Genomic DNA, 18822 nt, shown 5'->3' on the forward strand with positions numbered 1-18822 from the left:
AAGTGGAATAACCAGAGTGACTTTCATCATCATCGCCTCCAATGTCACAAAATGTTGCAGCTGATAACGATGAGTGTAAATAAAGGTAACCGATATTTAGTTCTTAGAAACTTGATAAATGCTGCAAAAATGTACTTACACCATGCTTTAAGATAGATGTATTCACCCCAAACAGGAAAAAGGGTTTTTATTTGAGCATTTCATTTGAGAACATTTGAGAAAGACTTTTAAACATAAACAAATGGGAGCCATCGACAGTAACTGAAAACAATGAGGTTATTATTCTACTAATAAAAGTAATTAAGAAATCAAAGACACATAGAGTCGGCGATGTCATTCATGTCCATGTGGAAGTCGTATTTCTGCTTTTGTTACGCTGCATTTGTTTTACACATTCATGTAATTATTGTATTTGACTGATTTATTGTATTTTTTTTATTTACTCTGCTAAAATTGAAGTAAATGTGATTGGTAAAATAAAGTTTAAATCCGTATTTCTGCCTTTATTACACCATAGTGGTTTTGGGTCACAACTTGCTATAAACACATATCGCAATTCCTGTGAAAATGATCGCAATTACATATTTATTCAAAATCCTCAATTAATCGAGTGCTCGTTGTCCATAATCCAAAATGACCAAAAAGTTACCAAAACGTTAGATGTATTTATTCTGTTGATATATTTATTTTGTCTGTTTTATCCACTGATGATGTGCAGTACTTTGTGACACAAGCTCTTTTTTAAGTCTACTACAACTACTACCACTAATACTCCTTATATACTACTAATAACAATAATTATAATTATAATAATTTCAATTTATTTGGAGATCATATGACAACATGAAAAAATACATAATGTAAGTCTATTTATGAAATTTCCGTTTTCCCTTGACAGGAAACACACACGTATTCACACACGCACTCATTCACGCACTCAATCATTCACACGCACGCACGCACTTGAGAAACTAACCCCACGAGATCAGAACAAGCCCCTGGTTCACTTCAGAATCGATCAACAGCAACAACAGCAGCAGTAGCCACTAAAAAAATAAATCGACATTCCGCGTTCAACAACTGACCGTGGAATTATCCGGAACATCCCTTTAGGTGCCACTTACCTGCGGAACAGAGCGACAGCTTTTGTTTCCGTTTGAGAGGCGACGACTTAAAACTTACGGAGGATAAAACAGAAGCAGCAGCACGAGCTCCACCTCGTCATGTGACCACAACAGGACGTCACAACGTGACTACAGTTTGACAGCCCACTCTGTCCACCTGACCAGGGCACGCGCCGCGGCTCTCACGAGCTCGCGTGTACCGGACGTTCACGCCGTCTAACCGTCTGAAGTTGGCTTCAGATTGCTCGATGTTTAGTCCGACGAACATGTTTACACGAAGAGCTGTGACTAACGATTATTTTCACGATCGATTAATCTCTCGATTATTTTTAAGAGTTATTGTTTGAGCTCCATTTACATGACATTAAGGATGCATGTCCACGCACTGACTGGTTTTCAAGCTTAACCTGGTCAGCAAACTGTGTGTGACATGGTCTATTTTGGTGAGGATTACAAAAGAGTAACTGAGTCTGAGAGTATGAGTATGGATTAATCTAGTCCAGATCTGACAACTCCAATGAAGGTTCTGAGAGTGACACACTCCAATTCTACTTTACTGTCGTATCAGAAACTAACTTCACAGAGTCATTGGTTGATAGTTGTCTGTGTGCCTTGAAACGACAAGCTAATCTGACTACACTTTGCATTGTTTAACTTTAACCATTGTGTCAGCGTGTGTTTTCATACGCGATAAACGCAACAAAAAAATCAGTACAGCTTAAATTCATTTTGCGTTTCAGTAGCAGCAGCTGCTGTAAAACAAGAGCTAGCTACTGTTAGCCAACTAGCTTCAGTCAGTGTACAGCGGAGGAGTCGAACCAGCTAACATTAGCCTCCCATGCTAACTAGCCGGCTGGCTCAAATATCCTTATTTTTTCTTCTTTATGAACAAACCACGCGACTGAAACGTAGTGACAGCGAAATATGCCACTCACCAGTGGGTCGTGTGTCGCGGGCATCACCGCTGAGGCTCTGAAGACGTCCATAAAAAACACCTGAAAAGAGCAAAAGCAGCCGACTCCCAATGAACAAGCAGCTCAGCCGCGACCAATCGAAGCAAACACACAATTAAGCAACTGTTGTGATCGCAAGCGAGAAGAGCAGTGGAGCCCAGAAAAGTCGACCATCAAACCGCTATTCCCATGTCAGGAAAGTCTATTTATCTGGGACAGGGGCGCCACCTAGCGGCGTTTACTTGCCATTAAAACGTGTGTGTTTTAGGTTTGAAGCAAATATGTAAATTGTATTGTATATGTATGTTATCAACAATATCATCAGTATACGAGGAAAGTTGGATTGCCGGGGCTAGATAACGAGCTAAATATCTTTCTTATGAGGCTTAGAAGAAGAAGAGGAAATCGAAGAGGAAGCTCCGCCTTCCCGCACATGCGCAGACGTAACGGCGGATTTTCTGTTTTTATTTAAACTGGATAATGTGATGGGGTAGTAAAGTCGTCACGGGCTTCTTTTAATCAACCTACTGTAATGAGATTTTATTTGTTACCACCGAGAAGCGATACACTACCAAGACCGTCTCCTGTTCACCGCGGTGAGTTTTGTCTAAAATATGGAGGTTTTACGCGTTAGTTAGCAGCAGGCTACACCGCCGGTTACACCGGTTAGCATCGCATTCACATGCTAATAACGTTAACTCAACCACATCTAAACACAGTCTATTTAACAAAAAATCTTATCTTTTCTCAGTTATATCGCTTTAGTATATCTTTAAAAACGAGGTGAGTTACTGAAGAACTGCACGTTTGTGTTGTCATGTCACGATCGGGTTGTATTTAAATGTATTTTGTAAGGTGTGTATGTTGTAATGTAACATTAGATTTTACAAAAATATCCTTTTATATCCCAAAGCATTTCAGATTTAACACAGCTGTAAATATTTGCTAGAAAAATCTGTAAAATGATTAATTACCCACTGGTCTCACTAATAACACTTTTGTTCTTAAAGTAAGTCGTTTTTGTTTAAGTGTGACCAGATTGGACAGGGTTATCTTTAGGGGATTGAACCTTTTAATATAAAGTAACATATTGTCTAACTCTCTTGTTTGTTTTCTCAGGTTATTCGTTTTCTTTATCCGAGAGACTAGTTATGTTTACGCCGACGACAATGAAATCTTCAAAAGTTTCCAAGCAGACTTCCGCTGTAGCGTCAAAGATCAGGAATAAGATCCTGAGTGAGTCCAAACACATTCATTCATAAACCAGCATTCCATAACAGTATTTACATGAAATCTTCATGACTGACAGACATTTGCATTCTCCTAATGATTTATGACCACACCAGACACCTCCTCCTTCTTCAAGGTCTCATTAAAGACCAACAACAAGGCCTTAGCTCTGGCTCTGGAGGCTCAGAAGGAGAGAGGTCGGCAGCTGCAGCAAGACATCGTGTATCTCCAAAAACAAGTGGAGTCACTGTGCTTCGAGCTGGCCACCAGGAAATACAAGGACAGGAGACTGGTGCGTTTGTTTCCACTTCTGACAAACACAAGTATTTGTTTTAATATTAGAGGCTTCACTGGAAAGGTTCTGATTGATCATACTGGGTCCTCTTGCAGCACCTCATCTTGAAGAACCTCCACACAAACACCCTGCAGCACTTTGACATGGTGTCAGAGCTGTTCACCGATTGCGTAAGGAACCCCGACCTCTGCTGTCTAAACATAATTTCAGTTGTCGTCACGTTGTTGTTGCTGATTATTTCATGTTATTGGCTGGAATCACACAGTAAACAGTTAAAATGATGAGATCTGATGACTGTGTGAACCATCATGACTTCATCAGATTTTGTCAGAATAGGTTAAAATATGGTTAAATGCATAGCTCATGTATGTGGCACATAAAAACATAATATGGCATATGTATGTACAGTGTGTGTATATATATATATATATATATATATATATATATACACATACATACATATACATGCACACACACGCACACAATTACTTTAATTTCCTGAATTTCACCTCACAGGATCTTCCCAGACTATCTGAGGATAACAAGACTTTATTTAGTGACATCAACGAGGGAAACCTCGCAGTGGAAAGGTGAGAAAATACTACATTACTATTTAAATGGACTTTTAGTCAAGTACAAAGAGCTTTTCACCCCAACTTGATTTTTTTCCTTCCTAATCTTTTTAGTCTTTCAGATTATTTACCTCGTCAGTCAGAAATGCCGAAAGATTTCCTCTTTCCCACCAAACTAAACGAGGACCTTCCTGAAACAAACCTAGATGAGAGTATCTTCCAGATTCGACTCACTGATGCTCATAAAGGTAGGAGGACACGTGTTTAGAAGTTGTAGTCTTTATATTTTTCAGTTGCCAGTAGGACTTTCACTTTTTATTCAGAGTTTTTGATATTATCAAAAGTTAAGCCCTAAGCCCAGCCCTAATTATACTTTTTTTTTTTATTGCTTTTCACACAGATTATACCGGTGTAGAGAAAAGGCAGTCAAGTCAGCGCGTACAAGTTCCTCAGGCGGGGACGTCCCGTCCGTCCAGCAGCCTCAGGGATGAAGTAGAGAGACACTCAGTCTCTCAGTCGGGGTTTGACATGAATTTGGTTCCCGGGTCTACACGTGTCAGCACATGTGAAAGACCCAAACTGTCCTTCTCTGCCGCTGACGGCGTGGTCCTAGTCCAGACCCCAGTCACTGCAACTGAACCAGAACGTGGTGGACACAAACAAGATAAAACGCTCATTCTGGACGCGACCATGGAGATGACGCTGAGCGATGCCGCTGAGATCGTCGCCGTGGATACCAAGGCCAAGAAAAGAACAGGCGTCTCCAGCAAAGTGAAATGCAAAAAGAATAAAAAGGATTCCCGTGGGCTGAGCGATAAAGAAAATCCACTCTCTGCAGAATCTGGTACCAGTGAGGTTCAGATTGTTCCTGCTGTGTCACAGACGGATGACATTGATGGCGTGATCCCCGTCCAGATACCGGTCACTGTAACTGAACTAGGATGTGGAAACAAACAAGACAAAATGCCGATTCTGGACTCAACGATGGAGATGGCGCAGAGCAGCGCTGCTGATATTGTCACCGTGGATACCAAGGCCAAGAAAAAAACAGGCAGCAAAGTGAAACGTAAGAAGAATAAAGAGGATTCCCGCGAAAAAGAACATCCACTCTCTGCAGAATCTGGTACTAGTGAGGTTCAGATTGTTCCTGCTGTGTCACAGACGGATGACGTAGACCTCGTGAAGCCAGAGTCACCCAAAATAACGTCTTTAAGTGTCACAACCTCTCGCATTCCCAAACTGAACAAGTGTGCAGGTGACAACTGGAAAGAAAACAGTCAAAAAACAGTGAAGGACAAATTAAAACCAGCAAACGCCTCAAAGTCCAAGTCCTGTGACTTCGACTCGACAGATGCCGACGATTATTTCACAGATCCTGAACATAAACTCTCCAAAGTCGGGGAAAGTGTGACACTACAACGCGAGAAAGACATCGCAGAGCATTTGTTCTCCACGATTACATGCAGAAGGTCCAGAACCAAAGGCAGGAGGATGTCTTCAGTCACCAGGAAACCACTTTTCACGGCGTCCTCACGGTCTTCTGCAAGTGAGAGCAGCGAGTCCGAGCTGGACAAGCTGCTGAAGGAAGCGGAAGATGTTCAGGGGAAATATGAAATGTGTAAAGACCAAGAGAAATCCGAAGGGTTCACACGTCCAGAGTTGGATCTTCAACAACATGGCAACGCGAAGAGCACGGCTAACGTCGCGGGAAGTCACAAGTCGCGATGCAGAGGGACGTTTGTTGTCTCAGTGACAAGGGATTGCACAGTGTTGGACTCACCAGGGCAGGACATGATGCCGTCAACAGGATTGTTCGGCTTTGACGTAGAGGAACTGTCAGTGGTCACAGATGTTGATCGGCATCAGACGGAATCAAACCCTTACAGGAACGGCGACGGAACGCAGAGCTCCTGTAAGCGTCCGTGGAAGGCCACTCAAGACTCTGAGAGCTCGAGCAGCCAAGAACACCACGAAGTTCTACTGCAGGACCAAGATTTCGAGTTTCAGAAACCCAAAAAAGCCAGAAATGAAAAGACAGGGCAATCCGTCAAGAAGAAAACCAAGAAGAAGAAAGAGGAGGAGAGCGGTGACTTTTTAAACAACAAGGAAAAGAAGAGTAAGAGTAGCCATAGCAACAAAGGACTCGACTCTGAGGATGAAGCGGTTTATCTTCAGGAAGTCACTGAAGCCTCGCCTCGATGTAGCATAGGTGATGCTGAGAGAAGTAAAGAACGGTCTGGTGATTTACAAATGTCTGATGTCTCACATTTTCACCTCGGCGAAGAGGCAGACATCTTTGAGCAATTCCACGACTCCAAACCCTCAAAGCTAAAGTCCAGGGCAGATTTGAAGCCAACGCAGCGTCAAGCTAAATCCAAGCTGCACGCGGCCGCAGATGGCAGGAATCCAAGAGAGACGTTTGTCGTCTACGGGCGTAAAACTCAGGACGGCGTTTCACTCGACAACACAAGGACACCTGACAGTGTCTCGGTGGACGCCAGCGTCGATCTGAGAGACGTGCTCGCGGACGAGGTGCCGCCGTGGCTGGACATGGATGTTAGCATCACTAACGTGGAGGCGGACACTTTCCTGGGCAGTCCGAAGAGGGAGGCGTCGGCCGGGGGAGGAGCTGGAGTGACAACCGCAGACTCTCCAGGTGTGGTCTCTCTTCTAATGTCTTAAAGCTGCAGTGCGTAACCTTTTGTTTGATTGACTTATTTCTTTTTCTCGCATGTCGCAGCAGGAAGAGTCTTGACGTCACTGACAAACACCATCAAAACGCCCGACGGTGACAACGGCGGCAGAACCAGGAGGCGCCACGGCGTCGTCAGCTACAAGGAGCCGCCCCTCAACAGGTGACCACGCCTCTGTCTGTAAACTGAACACTGCGATGAGCGGGGAAACGGCTGTTTGTGAGGAACTGACCTTCTTTTGTTTGTTTGTGTTTGTTTCAAACAGCAAAATACGGCGTGGGGATAAATTTACAGACAGCAAGTTTCTGAGCTCGCCGGTGTTTAAGGACAAGAGGAAGAAGAAGCAGCAGCAGAAGATGAAGAAGACTGCACTCAAGCTGGGAACGCCTGCTCTGACTAACTGATTACTTTTATTTATTCATTTCCTTTTTAAATGCCTGAAAGTGATCTGTATAATCTGTGACTCCGCCGGGCAGAGGGATTGACAGTGGGTTGGTCATCAATGATTCAGTCCGGCCCGTTCACCTGAGACACAGCAGCTGAGTGAACAGGTTCATGTTCCCGCCTCACAGAGGTTTGCAGACCTGCAGTCAGCCATGTTTGGGATTTGACGTCCTCGTATGTACTGAAGTGTTGTTTCTACAGGACTGTGCGGTGAGTTCAGGCGCTCCACTCTTTGTTTTATTTAAAATTATTTTTTTGTGTTTTTTAAATTTTATTCTGATTAAACGTTCCTTATCACACAAGCGAGATGGGTCCCGTTTTCTTTGTTTGTTGCACTCGTTGTTGTTTTTTAAAGACGGAACAGATAAACTGAGTGTGTTTAATAGTTGTTTTACTGCGTTTGTCAGTTGCTGTGTTTGTGTTTTTTCACGACATGGTGTCGACTTCATTTCCTGGCAACGGCACGGTTACGCCAGCACTTCATTAAAGGGATAAATCAGGCTTATGAGGGTAATGATGTGCCAAATGGATATTTTCCAGCTATTCAGATTTATAGGGGAAAAAAAAGAAATGCTGCACATATCTTGGCCTTTTCATAACAAAGTTTTAGGAATTTAATTAATTTAATTTATTCTAACCACTTGACAAAAGGATCATTCAGTTCTGAACTCTCCCAGACTCACACACCAAACCCCATAGAGAAAATAGGTGATTTTAGCTCACAGGGACACAGTAGCTGCTGCCTTGTTCCACAAGTTTGTGTCACTGAGGTTGATGTAAACAGAGCAGTTTATACGCCGAAGTCCAAAAATAGCGTAAATAATCTTATTAAAAAGACGCAGCAGTGGATCAACAACTCCTTTGCTTTGATGTAAAGTTGATGATTTTCTCTATGTTACTTTGGTATTGTGATGTAAGCCATTTAGAAAGTGACACAAACGTTTAGTTTTCTGTTGAAAAAGGCTGACTAATGATGTAATAAAGTGAAGAACGTATTCTTTAGGTGTTAGTTAATTGGAAAATCTTTCAAATAATCACCTCTATGTTGCAGTAAATGATGTACATACAATATTCATAACAATGAACTATTCAACAGACACAGAAAACACAATCAAGAAACACCAAAGTCTGTCTGTATGATGTAGTGGAGAAACACAGACACTAGGTGGCCCTAAAGTGGCAACTAACAGACCTCTGCTGAGCAAAAAATGATTTATAATAACCTACACACAATAAAAATAGACTTTATATCTATACAAATACAGAAAAACCAGTGTAACACAGTGATTATGTGTGAATACCTCAGACAACCACACGTCAAAAATACTAAACCCTTCACTGTCAACTTAACCTTCCCTACCATCAACATATATGTTGTTTTTTCCACTTTAACACAGAAATAAAGAGAATAGAAATGTAAAATTTGTCCAGAACTCAGTGGACACTTGGATGCAGAAACATCTTGTTATAGATACTGAAATGTTGCTGATTTGGGGATTTTATACAACATTTTGTGATTTGTATGCATATCGTAATATTTGCTTGGAGAAAGTCATATCCGTGCTCTAACCTCAGCCAGGACACAATCTTAGTGATATATTAACGTTTCTTCTCCTGCAGGAGAGAGAGTCACATGAGAGGAGTCTGTGGATGAAATGGGGTCAAAGCGGCTGAAGAGAGACGTGGAGGCTCTGATGTGAGTGGACGACATAAGTACAAATTTGAGTCGTCTTAACACATTATTATTATCGTTGTCTTTTCATCTCTAATCCGAACAGTGACGACTACATTGGGCAGAAACTCAGAGAAAAGTCATTTGATCCAAAGGGGAAGGGGGCGTCCACGATGCTGGACGACCTGGTAAAATGTCTCAGTGTTTCTGTCCTTGTTTCTGTGTTTCTCTATCAACTGTTTAATAAAGTGTTTTTTGTGTCAGGCTCATTACGACCTCGCCATCAGCGTCGCTGTGTGGTGGCTGCACCGAGAGGAAGGACGCGACGTCCTTGACAGCAACCTCATGTGAGCACAGTTTGTATTTTGTGCCGCCACCACTCCAGGTTCTCCAGGTTCTCCAGGTTCTCCGGGTTCCCCCTCAGCCCAAGAACATGCAGATTTGGGGATGAGGCAAATTGGTTGTTTGTCTCCATGTGTCCCTGTGATGGACTGCCGACCTGTCCAGGGTCTACCTCGGGTTTCGCCCTATGTCAGATGGGATTGGCATGTGGAGGATAAAGCAGTAGAAGATGGTTCTTCTTCTTCTTCTTCTTCTTCTTTGTCTTCTGTCAGCTTCTCGCCACAGCGGATCACCTGCCTCCGTCTTGTCCTCTCCCTTGTGTCCTCTTCTGTTGCACCAACTGTCCATATGTCCTCCAAGTCAAACATCTCAGCAGGTCTCACCACTGTCCTGTAGACCTTCCCTTTCCCATAGAATAAGCCTTTTTATGTATTTAAGGCTTGCGCTGCCATGTTTCTACGGCAGCCTGAATGGACAAACCTGGCAGAACGTCGGGAGACTTGTTCTCTGACTGTGTGTGTTGTGTTCCTCACAGAGGAGCCACTCGCATCTTGGGAGGATCTCAGTATCCGGACCGTTTAGAGCGAGAGGCCATGATCCTGTCGTCCTTTGCTGGGATTATTATGGTATGTAAAGATTTATTTATTTACTTACACCTGGATGAAGATTATATGATACTAAGACAACCCACCCAGACAAGGGTTAACACTGTGCACTGTGTAAGAATTAGTGACATCTAATGGTGAGACTGCAGATTGCAACTCACCTTACAAAACACATCAGATAACTACGGTGGCCTTCACATACCAGAATGCATGTTGTGCTTCTTTGGTTTTGTCCCATTCAGGCTGCCGTAGGAACATGACAGTGGCCTTCATCAAACATACCCTTCACTAAAGTACATTAAAAGTCTTATTTTAAGGCCACAAACATGAAATATTACTATTATTTTGTCTGATAATTAGCTTTTACTGATTCATTTTTTGTATACTGTTATTTCTGAGGTACTTGTGCTAGTTTAGTCTTATTTTTTTGTGTGGTTTAGGGTTAAATTAAAATTAAACTGAATAAAACTCAATTATATCCTCATACAAGCATACTTATGGTTTAGATATACAGTAGATATACAGTATACAAGGATAAATGCAGAATATAAAAACATTGAGGCTCAAAAACTTTCTTGATGGTTTTTCATTGTCATAAATGTTGTGTTTTGCCCCGTGAACCACGACTTTTGAACCCTGTGCTTCAGAACAGTCTTCCGGTGGAGGAGATCTTGTCTCTGTACAAATGTAAACCGGCGGCGCTTTACCCGAACCACCCGTCAAAGGTATGAAAACAGTCTCCGTCACGCAAAACAGACACGTCTAATGATAGTTGTGTGGTTTTCCGTCATTTCCACATTTCTACCTTTACCTCCAGGGTACGATCGTTTACCCCTTCACGCTCTCCTATCACCCGTTTGCGATGTTGGGCTCGTACAAGGCCGTGCATCACTGCAAGAAGCACAGTAAGTCTGAGCGGATCAAATGCGAGGACGTGTGCCCTCTTGTGGCCAAACTGTGTCATCTCACAGGCTTTTCATCACAGGTTTAAAATAAGACGTTTTGAATATGAGTGTGTTTTTCTTTTATTTTTGGTTTTGACACACGGTGAGATTTCTCTTAATCCCCACATAATCTCCTAATCTGACAAGGAAGGACATAAAATGTGGTAGAATCGCCCTGCTAAGGTGAAAAACCTTGTTTCAGCGCACAAAGAAGTCCATTGGGACCATGACCTCAACTCAACAGGAAGTCAGCCATTTTGATATTTATTTGTTTTTGCAGTTTTGGAAGAAACGTTTATTTACTTTGGTAAAATGTGTAAAAATAAATAAATAAAAAGACTTGATTTTATGTAAAAATATGTTTTTTCAAATTCCTACAACAACAAGTACAAAATTACTATCAGAATCATTAACTTAAAGGTGCAGTGTGTAAACTTTATCAACATGTATTACATATATAAATGTAAAACTTATTCTGCAGTAACGAAAAACAGTTTAGACAATCAAGTATAACATTTTTCTATTTATGCCAAATCAAAAATAATTTCACCCAAATTCTTGCTTTGAGGTTACTCTCTCTCCAGAGAACATCCTTAAATTTGTCTAAGCTTCAAACTCAATTTTGTGAACGTTTAAAAACTAAAAAGAATTGAAGAAAATAATAGAAATATAAAAAAAGGACGGAATATACACTATTTTTTACAGCAAATAAGACAAAAAAGTGAGAAGTTTGACCTCAATCACAAGAAAACTACATTTTAAATCACCGACATTCAAACATCTTTGTTTTTTAGATGAAAAGTTGCGACGATGGTTGTCTGAGAGGGAGAAGGCCAACGCTCTTCCCGCTCCAGCTGCAGTGGAAGCTTCATCCTCTTCGTCGTCGTCTCACTCCTTCCTCAGTGTGAGTGTCGACATAGAAACGACGAGATTTTAAAAATGTGTGTGTGTGTGTGTGTGTGTGTGTGTGAGAGGCCTCTGCTGCCACCCTGTGGCTCTGTTGTCTAACTACAACTCTTCCTCCTCTCAGGACAGCAGTGACGATCAGGAGGAAGGAGATGAGAAGTATGAAGGTTCTCAGGAGTCTCTGAGGGACTGACGTCCACTTCCTGCAATTGTGGTTCTTTATTATTTTATATTTCTGATTTCTTGGGAGTGTTTATTCGTCTTTTATATCTCTACTATCTTGATGTATTTATGTGAAGATGCAGTAGACATTGTCACTATGACAAAGATGGTAGTTCATATGCATTTTGTCTTTCTTAGAGCAGCCAGTAGGAGGCACCCTCTGTGATGTCTGTGATGAATTGAAAGATTTCGGCTGTAAACAGAGTCCAGAGGACGTGCAGAGGAAGTTTTCTTCTCTCAATCAGATCAATTTATGGAAAGTTTTTCATGACATTAACGATCAATAAAGACATTAAAAATCCCACCTACTGTATCTTTAATGATTTAAATGTGTAGCACTGATAGAAAACGGATGATATGATTTTTCTTATCAGTAATTGTGATAAATGTTAACATTTACTCTCTGTTTTGGGAACTTCTAGTTCCGTCTCTGTCGAGCTCGCCTCGCTGTTAAAGGGTCAGCCGTGTTGTTTTTTTTTGATGACCACTGACATTCTGCGTGGAAACTTTAATCCGCTCCATTAATGGCTGAAACGTTGTCTTTATCAATAAAGAGAATTTGCCTGCGGGGACTTTTTCTTTTTTTGTTTTTTGCTGCTGCTGTGATGACTCAGGGAATGTTCGCTTTTCCACGTGCGAGCGTCGAGACACTTGGCAGCGAGTCCGACACTTTAAATCCTCCCTCCATTGAAAAAACAGATAAAGTGGGATCTGCCAGCGCTGGGACGGAGGTTTATATAGCGAGGCTCAGCTCCTGTGTGGTGAGACCATCATATTTCACTCAGTGACTGGCTCCAGCTCTGTGTTCAGGATGAGCAGTAAGGTAAGAGAGCAAAGTCTACATCACTTTAATTCAAATTTTTATTTTACGTATTAGTGAAGTTCTGGACACGTGCCGAACATGTACACTGCAAAAATAGATTTTTAACTAAGCAAAATAAGCTTTGTTTCAAGGAAATTGTTCTTATTTTCTACCTAAATTAAATGAAACCTAAATAATCTTAACAGCATGTTTTGCACTATAAAAACAATCTGATTTCATTGAAATCTTGCAGATTAATGACCAGTAACGAGCTCGAGTAGAGATTCTGCTTTTCTCTTTTCTTTTAAGGTTCTTTAAATCATCTTGATCAAGACTCATTTTAAGTAAACATTTCTTACACGACAGCTCTCTTTAATTTTGCCTCCTTCAAAGGAACATTACAGTCTGAAAGTGGTTGAAATTGCAGACTGTTTTTTTTAAATATTCCTGCAGAACAACAAAAATGAATCTAATTTATTAAGCATATTTGGTGTGTTTTTGCAGTGTAACTGGGGGACAACCAGCAAATTTACCCAGTAAACACAACTTAAATCTGTCTTTCCATGTAGGAAATAAAAATCAGTGTAGTTTGTGTTTGGTTAACTTTTATTATGCAAAATGTGGAAAATCGTACTTTTTTTTTGCAATTCTTAAAAGAAAGTAAAACCAAGAAATGTAATTGCATGAAGTTGCGCATTTACAGTTGGATTTAAGAACAAATCCATTGTTGATGGAATTCAAATTTGTTCAATGACTGCATATGCAATTATATTAATATTAAATCTCTTAAATATTAAATAACAACAATAATAAGAACGTTATGTTCATATGTAGTTCGAATTACAAAGTGCTTCAGCAATGAAACTTAAATAAAAAGACAATTGTTGTATAAATGATGGCAATAATCGCTCACAGAAAGCAGGACAAGCTAGTTTTATAATGTAAATATATAGATATTATATAGTTTTATAAGAATTGGATGAACATATCGTTTGATCTTCTGTGTGCAGATCATATTTTACGAGGACAGAAACTTCCAGGGCCGCTCGTATGAGTGCGACAGCGACTGCCCCGACACCGACCCACACTTCAGCCGCTGCAACTCCGTCAAGGTGGAGAGCGGCTGCTGGGTCCTGTACGAGAAGTCCAACTACGGCGGCTACCAGTACGTCCTGACCCGTGGAGAGTATCCCGACTACCAGCGCTGGATGGGCTTCAACGACACCATCCGCTCCTGCCGCACCTTCTCACATGTGAGTCCATGTTTCAGTCCCTGTGCTGTGAGGTTTGTGGGGTCAAAGGTTTAAGGAGATTTATTCATTTGTACATAAAAATAAATGGTTTGACTTATTTTTCCATCAAAGGAATCTCCACAAATTGTGACTTTAATGTTTCAATTCTACTGTATCTGTTCCAGTTATTTATTTTTCTCTTTAATTTCTTTCTTTTTTGGCTACTTCTAGCCAAACTACTACTACTAAATGGTTTTAAGATAAGGTTTTAAGATATGGTTAAATAAAATAATTTATTTTACAAATGAGTTGATGGTAAATTCACAAAATAATGTGGCAAACAGAAAACGGGCAGAGGACACTGTTCAAACAAGACAAAAAGCAAATGAAAAAGGACTCTTCAAAAGAAAGTGCTAAAATATTAATCAAATACAGAAACTCCACTTGAAATTAACTCAGTTGATTTAACGAAAACTAAAAATAACAGGGTGGAACAGCATAGCTATACCGAGTACCAAGATTTAAATCTAAATACCTGAGCCCAGTTCCCATGTCACTGAAGATTTCTAACACGTGGCACACAGCATTACTCAAGGCAAGAATCACAAACAACATCACAAGCTGCTTCTCAGCATGAGGCGCTCTGACTCCCAGAGGCGCCCGGTGTGGACTGGGACATGGCTTCTTGTCTTCTTCCGTTGAGAGTGAGACAATTGGAGGTTCTGCGGCCGCACTAATCGCTGTCCAGTCCACCTGTGACTCCGCCCATCTGCTCCAATGGTAGGCGAGGGACCACACAGACTAGTTTGCATACCTAACTCAGGGTTAATTAGGGAGGACGAGGCCCAGCTGTCGTAACACATACTTAAATGGTTGGAAATGCATTGTACATTGAAGAAAAAATGATTAATGGATCTTTCTAACAAATCATCTAACAATTAAAGTCTCAAGTGAAGTCTTTACGACCTACAAATGTAACGCAATTTTTAATAAAAGTTGCTTTTATGCCACAGTTAAATAAAATGAAAGAGGACCACAGTTACTGAATTTTAAAAACGTCCTGTTTCTCCAGACCAGCGAGGGTTCGTACCGCATGCGCATCTACGAGCGGCCCAACTTCCAGGGCCAGATGATGGAGTTCAGCGAGGACTGCGAGTCGGTGCAGGATCACTTCCGCAGCCGTGACGTCCACTCCTGCAACGTCATGGAGGGATACTGGACCATGTACGAACACGCCAACTACCGCGGCCGCCAGTACTTCCTGAGGCCCGGGGAGTATCGCAAGTTCAGTGACTGGGGGGCGACCTGCGCCACCACCGGGTCGTTCCGCAAAATCACAGAGTTTTAATCTCAGTTTTCACCTCACAAAGGCCAATGACATCTGGATGCTAATGTAGATGTGAAATGATGTAGAGTGGGATGATTTTAGAGACATAAAAAATCAACATGAAATTGTTTAAAATGCCTAAATAAATGGATCTATTGTAAAATAGTTCTCTGTGCTTGTGAATAAATATTTTTATTGGCTCATAAAAAGCTACATGAGAGATTAATAACTGTTGTTATTTTGTCATTATTTGCTTGACTTTGTTTTCCCATGCTTTATATTTACTTGAATGAGTCCACTCAGTTATTATAATAATTATAAAAATCACCAATGTTATTGTAATGTCACTCTAGTTAGAGTTAAGTCTGTTCTAGTTTCCACAGAACGTGAGAAAAGTTTGGTCATTGAGTGGTTGAGCAGTGGTTAGCATTAACGCTATTTTTGCTAACAAGCAAGCTATACTTGTCCATTTGATTGACATTACACAATATTTGATAGATAAAAACACTATATGTCACGACATTGTGAATGACGTATGACAGTGAACACTAAAAGACGGAGCAAGAAAAACAAAACAATGATATAACTTCAGCTCTCCTCGAGCAGCCATCTTGAATTGCGAATTTAGGACATGAGGAGTTCATACATACTTCAGATTTCCACTTCCTGTTTGTAATTGGGTCTCTTTTCTTAGAATTGAGTCGCCAACAGAGCTCCGTTAGCTGACGTCTCACAGCGAAGCTAACATCCTCTGGTAGGAAATAACACTTATCATCTACATAGATGTACAGCATATACTAGACAACATATGTCAGACAACTTGTCTCTTCTCCGCATGTTTTCATCATAAATGTGATGACGGTGTATAGATGTTGTGCCAAAGCAGTCACAGATAGGCTAACAGGCTAACGGGGGAACATTTTACCAGATCCCCACAGATCCAGAGGGACAGTGGAGGTGAAATTACTGCTAAGAAGAAGATGGATTTTGTGCTTCTAACTTGGTCTATCATGGCCTCAGACTAGGTTTACCAAGAGCTAGTTTTCACAGCAACACTAGTTAGTGCCTGACCTCATCAATGCTCTACAGAATGAATGGACACAAATTCACATAGAAACCCCTGAGGAAAGTCTTCCAAGAAGAGTGGAAGTTACAAAAGAGGAACTAACGACATCAATGCTTTTGGCCAAAGTAGTGTCCGTCATGAATGTCTTATAAAATAACAATATATTGATGTCTCCGCCCCTCTTGTATGGTTGCCCATAGACTGTATTCAATGAGTTGTCCCTTTAAAACAAGACAAGAAGGTGGAAGAGCAGGACTTGTTCCAGAACCCATCCGTCCTGTGGCTCTGACTGGAAGCTAAACTCTGTCTGTGGACGACTCCTGTAGAGTCTGTGCTGACACCAGACTTCATTTAAATAACAACACGTGGCAGCAGCTCTGCTCCCACAGGCTAATGTGTATAAAGACAAAGCTCAGTTTTTCCTGCTCAAACACAGAGGAAGCAGAGATTGACTGACAGAAGGTTCCACCATGGCAAAGGTTTGTGTAGTAAAATGATGTTATTTCATATTTTGTGGCTCATTAAAGTTGAATGTGACGCACAGTTTTGTTCTCCTGCGTCAGATCATCTTCTACGAGGGCAGGAACTTTGAAGGCCGTCACTACGAGTGCATGAGTGACTGCGCCGACCTCCACTCCATGTTCGAGCGCTGCCGCTCCGTCAGGGTGGAGAGTGGCATGTTCGTGATCTACGACCGTCCTGGTTACACGGGAAACCAGTTGTTCATGAGGAGGGGGGAGTATCCGGACTACCGGAGCATGTCCACCATGAACGACTGCGTCAGGTCCTGTCGCGTGGTCCCCATGGTACGAAAAGATTCTTATATTTTTAAGTGTTTTACATACCTTAAATAATGGCAGTCAAATATCATGATGCCAGGAAACAAAATGTAATGTTTTCAGATGGCATTACATGTAAAATAACTTCATTAACTGACTGAAATCACTTAAAAATATTAAGTTTGTTGTTCATGACACATTTTCATGTAATTGTACCTAAGAAAAATTATTATAGGAAAGTTTTTTTTTAACATGTTAAATAAGTCTGATTACTTCTAGACTGAATATATACGTTGTATTTATAATATTTCAACTGTAATTTAGTTAGACTTGTTAATAAAAAACATCATTAAACACCTAAATCTTCTACAGCTACAAAATATTGTTGTTGTTTTTTTTTTAAATAAATGTAGAGGAAATGTTTAAATATTTTCAACATAATTATATTAATACTCAACTTACATAACAGAAACTGAGCAGAAACATTATTATCAACAACTTTAATTAAACAACAAGTTTTGGCACAAAGCCCTTTGCTGCTAAATGCTAATGCTAATTACTTTTGAAGGTTGTGATATTTAGGCTCTTATATTCTCTTTCCTACATTTGTAAACTCCTGGCTAAAAGTATTTGTTAAGAACAACTGGCTTTGTCCAGTGTGTGTGTTGTAGATCCTGGTTTGAATAAATACACATTTTAAGATTCAGATTTAGAGCTGGCAGTTAGCTTAACTTAGTGTAAAGACTCAAATAAAGGATAACAACATTCAATGAACCATTTTTTCTGGTTTTCCTGGATCAGGATTTATTATGTCTGCACCTAGTCGGTTAAGCCATACTGTATATAATATATGCTAAGCTAAGCTAAGATAGAAAGCTAGCAGGTCCAGTAGCTTCTGAGTATAGACTTGTAAGGTATCAATCTTCTCATCTAGCTGAACCCTTGACAAATAAATTGTTTTTCAAAATGTCAAGTGATTTTCATAAATCTTAGACGTTAAGATTTGTAATTCTGGGATGTGACGGGTCGACCTTCACTCTTCTCCAGCACAGCGGCACCTTCAGGATGAGACTGTACGCGCACTTCGACATGAGAGGTGAGACGATGGAGCTGACGGACGACTGTCCCAACCTCATGGAGCGTTTCAGAATGTCCAACTTCAACTCCTGCAACGTGGTGGATGGCCACTGGCTTCTGTACGAACAGCCCCGCTACAGGGGGCGCCACTACTACTTGAGGCCCGGCATGTACAGGAGCTTCAGTGACTGGAGCGGCAGCAACTCCAGGATCAGCTCCGTCAGGCGTCTCATGGATCTCTAAAGACGGAAGAATGTTTCTGGTGAAATGCTTGCTCTTTGCCCTGTTTCACACGCTGAATAAAATGGCGTCAGTGATCAAGTGTTTTCAGTTTTGTTCTTGCTCTCTGCGTTTGGAGGGCACGTTTTTTCAGGAGGATGTGACGACGTCTTGGCTGAACATCCTGACTCTGATCAGAGGACTCAATAAAATACTTCAAACACTGACACTGAAACACTCACGTGTTATCTGTTGAAGAGTTGAAACTGCTTCTCAATATTCAACCCAGTGGGGTTGCACCAATAATACCACTTTTTT

General features: G+C 41.0%; 4 protein-coding genes across 5 annotated transcripts; all 4 read left to right on the forward strand.

The window, feature by feature from the left end:
• The first annotated feature begins 1316 nt into the window (after window positions 1-1316).
• Window positions 1317-7614, forward strand: sgo2 (shugoshin 2). Of its 2 annotated transcripts, none has more exons than XM_044015107.1 (9): window positions 1317-2673; window positions 3197-3313; window positions 3424-3599; window positions 3698-3772; window positions 4119-4192; window positions 4289-4422; window positions 4575-6830; window positions 6918-7029; window positions 7133-7614. In XM_044015107.1, exons 1-9 carry the CDS (start codon window positions 2610-2612, stop codon window positions 7269-7271), a joined length of 3147 nt encoding a protein of 1048 aa, XP_043871042.1. In that variant the 5' UTR covers window positions 1317-2609; the 3' UTR covers window positions 7272-7614. The 2 variants fall into 2 exon arrangements, with proteins under 2 accessions (XP_043871042.1, XP_043871034.1); XM_044015099.1 differs by having other exon boundaries at window positions 1318-2673; window positions 6915-7029.
• Window positions 7615-8921: 1307 nt separating this feature from the next.
• LOC122783440 (uncharacterized protein C2orf80-like) lies at window positions 8922-12670 on the forward strand. Its single transcript, XM_044048238.1, has 9 exons — window positions 8922-9007; window positions 9090-9171; window positions 9248-9330; window positions 9861-9951; window positions 10578-10655; window positions 10748-10835; window positions 11669-11778; window positions 11905-11994; window positions 12226-12670. The coding sequence occupies exons 1-8, from the start codon at window positions 8967-8969 to the stop codon at window positions 11971-11973; spliced, it is 642 nt and encodes a 213-aa protein (XP_043904173.1). The 5' UTR covers window positions 8922-8966; the 3' UTR covers window positions 11974-11994; window positions 12226-12670.
• Window positions 12671-12749: 79 nt separating this feature from the next.
• Window positions 12750-15589, forward strand: LOC122783445 (gamma-crystallin M2-like). The gene is made up of 3 exons (XM_044048252.1): window positions 12750-12825; window positions 13815-14057; window positions 15109-15589. Exons 1-3 carry the CDS (start codon window positions 12814-12816, stop codon window positions 15382-15384), a joined length of 531 nt encoding a protein of 176 aa, XP_043904187.1. The 5' UTR covers window positions 12750-12813; the 3' UTR covers window positions 15385-15589.
• Window positions 15590-16821: 1232 nt separating this feature from the next.
• Window positions 16822-18731, forward strand: LOC122784972 (gamma-crystallin M3-like). The gene is made up of 3 exons (XM_044050447.1): window positions 16822-16908; window positions 16993-17235; window positions 18256-18731. Exons 1-3 carry the CDS (start codon window positions 16900-16902, stop codon window positions 18526-18528), a joined length of 525 nt encoding a protein of 174 aa, XP_043906382.1. The 5' UTR covers window positions 16822-16899; the 3' UTR covers window positions 18529-18731.
• Window positions 18732-18822: the final 91 nt, after the last annotated feature.

This window comes from Solea senegalensis, linkage group LG2 (genome assembly GCF_019176455.1).
Source record: "Solea senegalensis isolate Sse05_10M linkage group LG2, IFAPA_SoseM_1, whole genome shotgun sequence".
NCBI lineage: Eukaryota > Metazoa > Chordata > Actinopteri > Pleuronectiformes > Soleidae > Solea > Solea senegalensis.

Coding starts and splice junctions, on each gene's coding strand:
- sgo2 (XM_044015099.1), top strand. CDS start 2,610: ATGAGATTTTATTTGTTACCACCGAGAAGCGATACACTACCAAGACCG. Junction 3,773..4,118: donor CAGAGCTGTTCACCGATTGC/GTAAGGAACCCC, acceptor TTCACCTCACAG/GATCTTCCCAGACTATCTGA. Junction 4,423..4,574: donor ACTCACTGATGCTCATAAAG/GTAGGAGGACAC, acceptor CTTTTCACACAG/ATTATACCGGTGTAGAGAAA.
- LOC122783440 (XM_044048238.1), top strand. CDS start 8,967: ATGGGGTCAAAGCGGCTGAAGAGAGACGTGGAGGCTCTGAT. Junction 10,836..11,668: donor GCATCACTGCAAGAAGCACA/GTAAGTCTGAGC, acceptor TTTGTTTTTTAG/ATGAAAAGTTGCGACGATGG. Junction 11,779..11,904: donor CGTCTCACTCCTTCCTCAGT/GTGAGTGTCGAC, acceptor TCCTCCTCTCAG/GACAGCAGTGACGATCAGGA.
- LOC122784972 (XM_044050447.1), top strand. Junction 17,236..18,255: donor CCTGTCGCGTGGTCCCCATG/GTACGAAAAGAT, acceptor ACTCTTCTCCAG/CACAGCGGCACCTTCAGGAT.
- LOC122783445 (XM_044048252.1), top strand. Junction 14,058..15,108: donor CCTGCCGCACCTTCTCACAT/GTGAGTCCATGT, acceptor CTGTTTCTCCAG/ACCAGCGAGGGTTCGTACCG.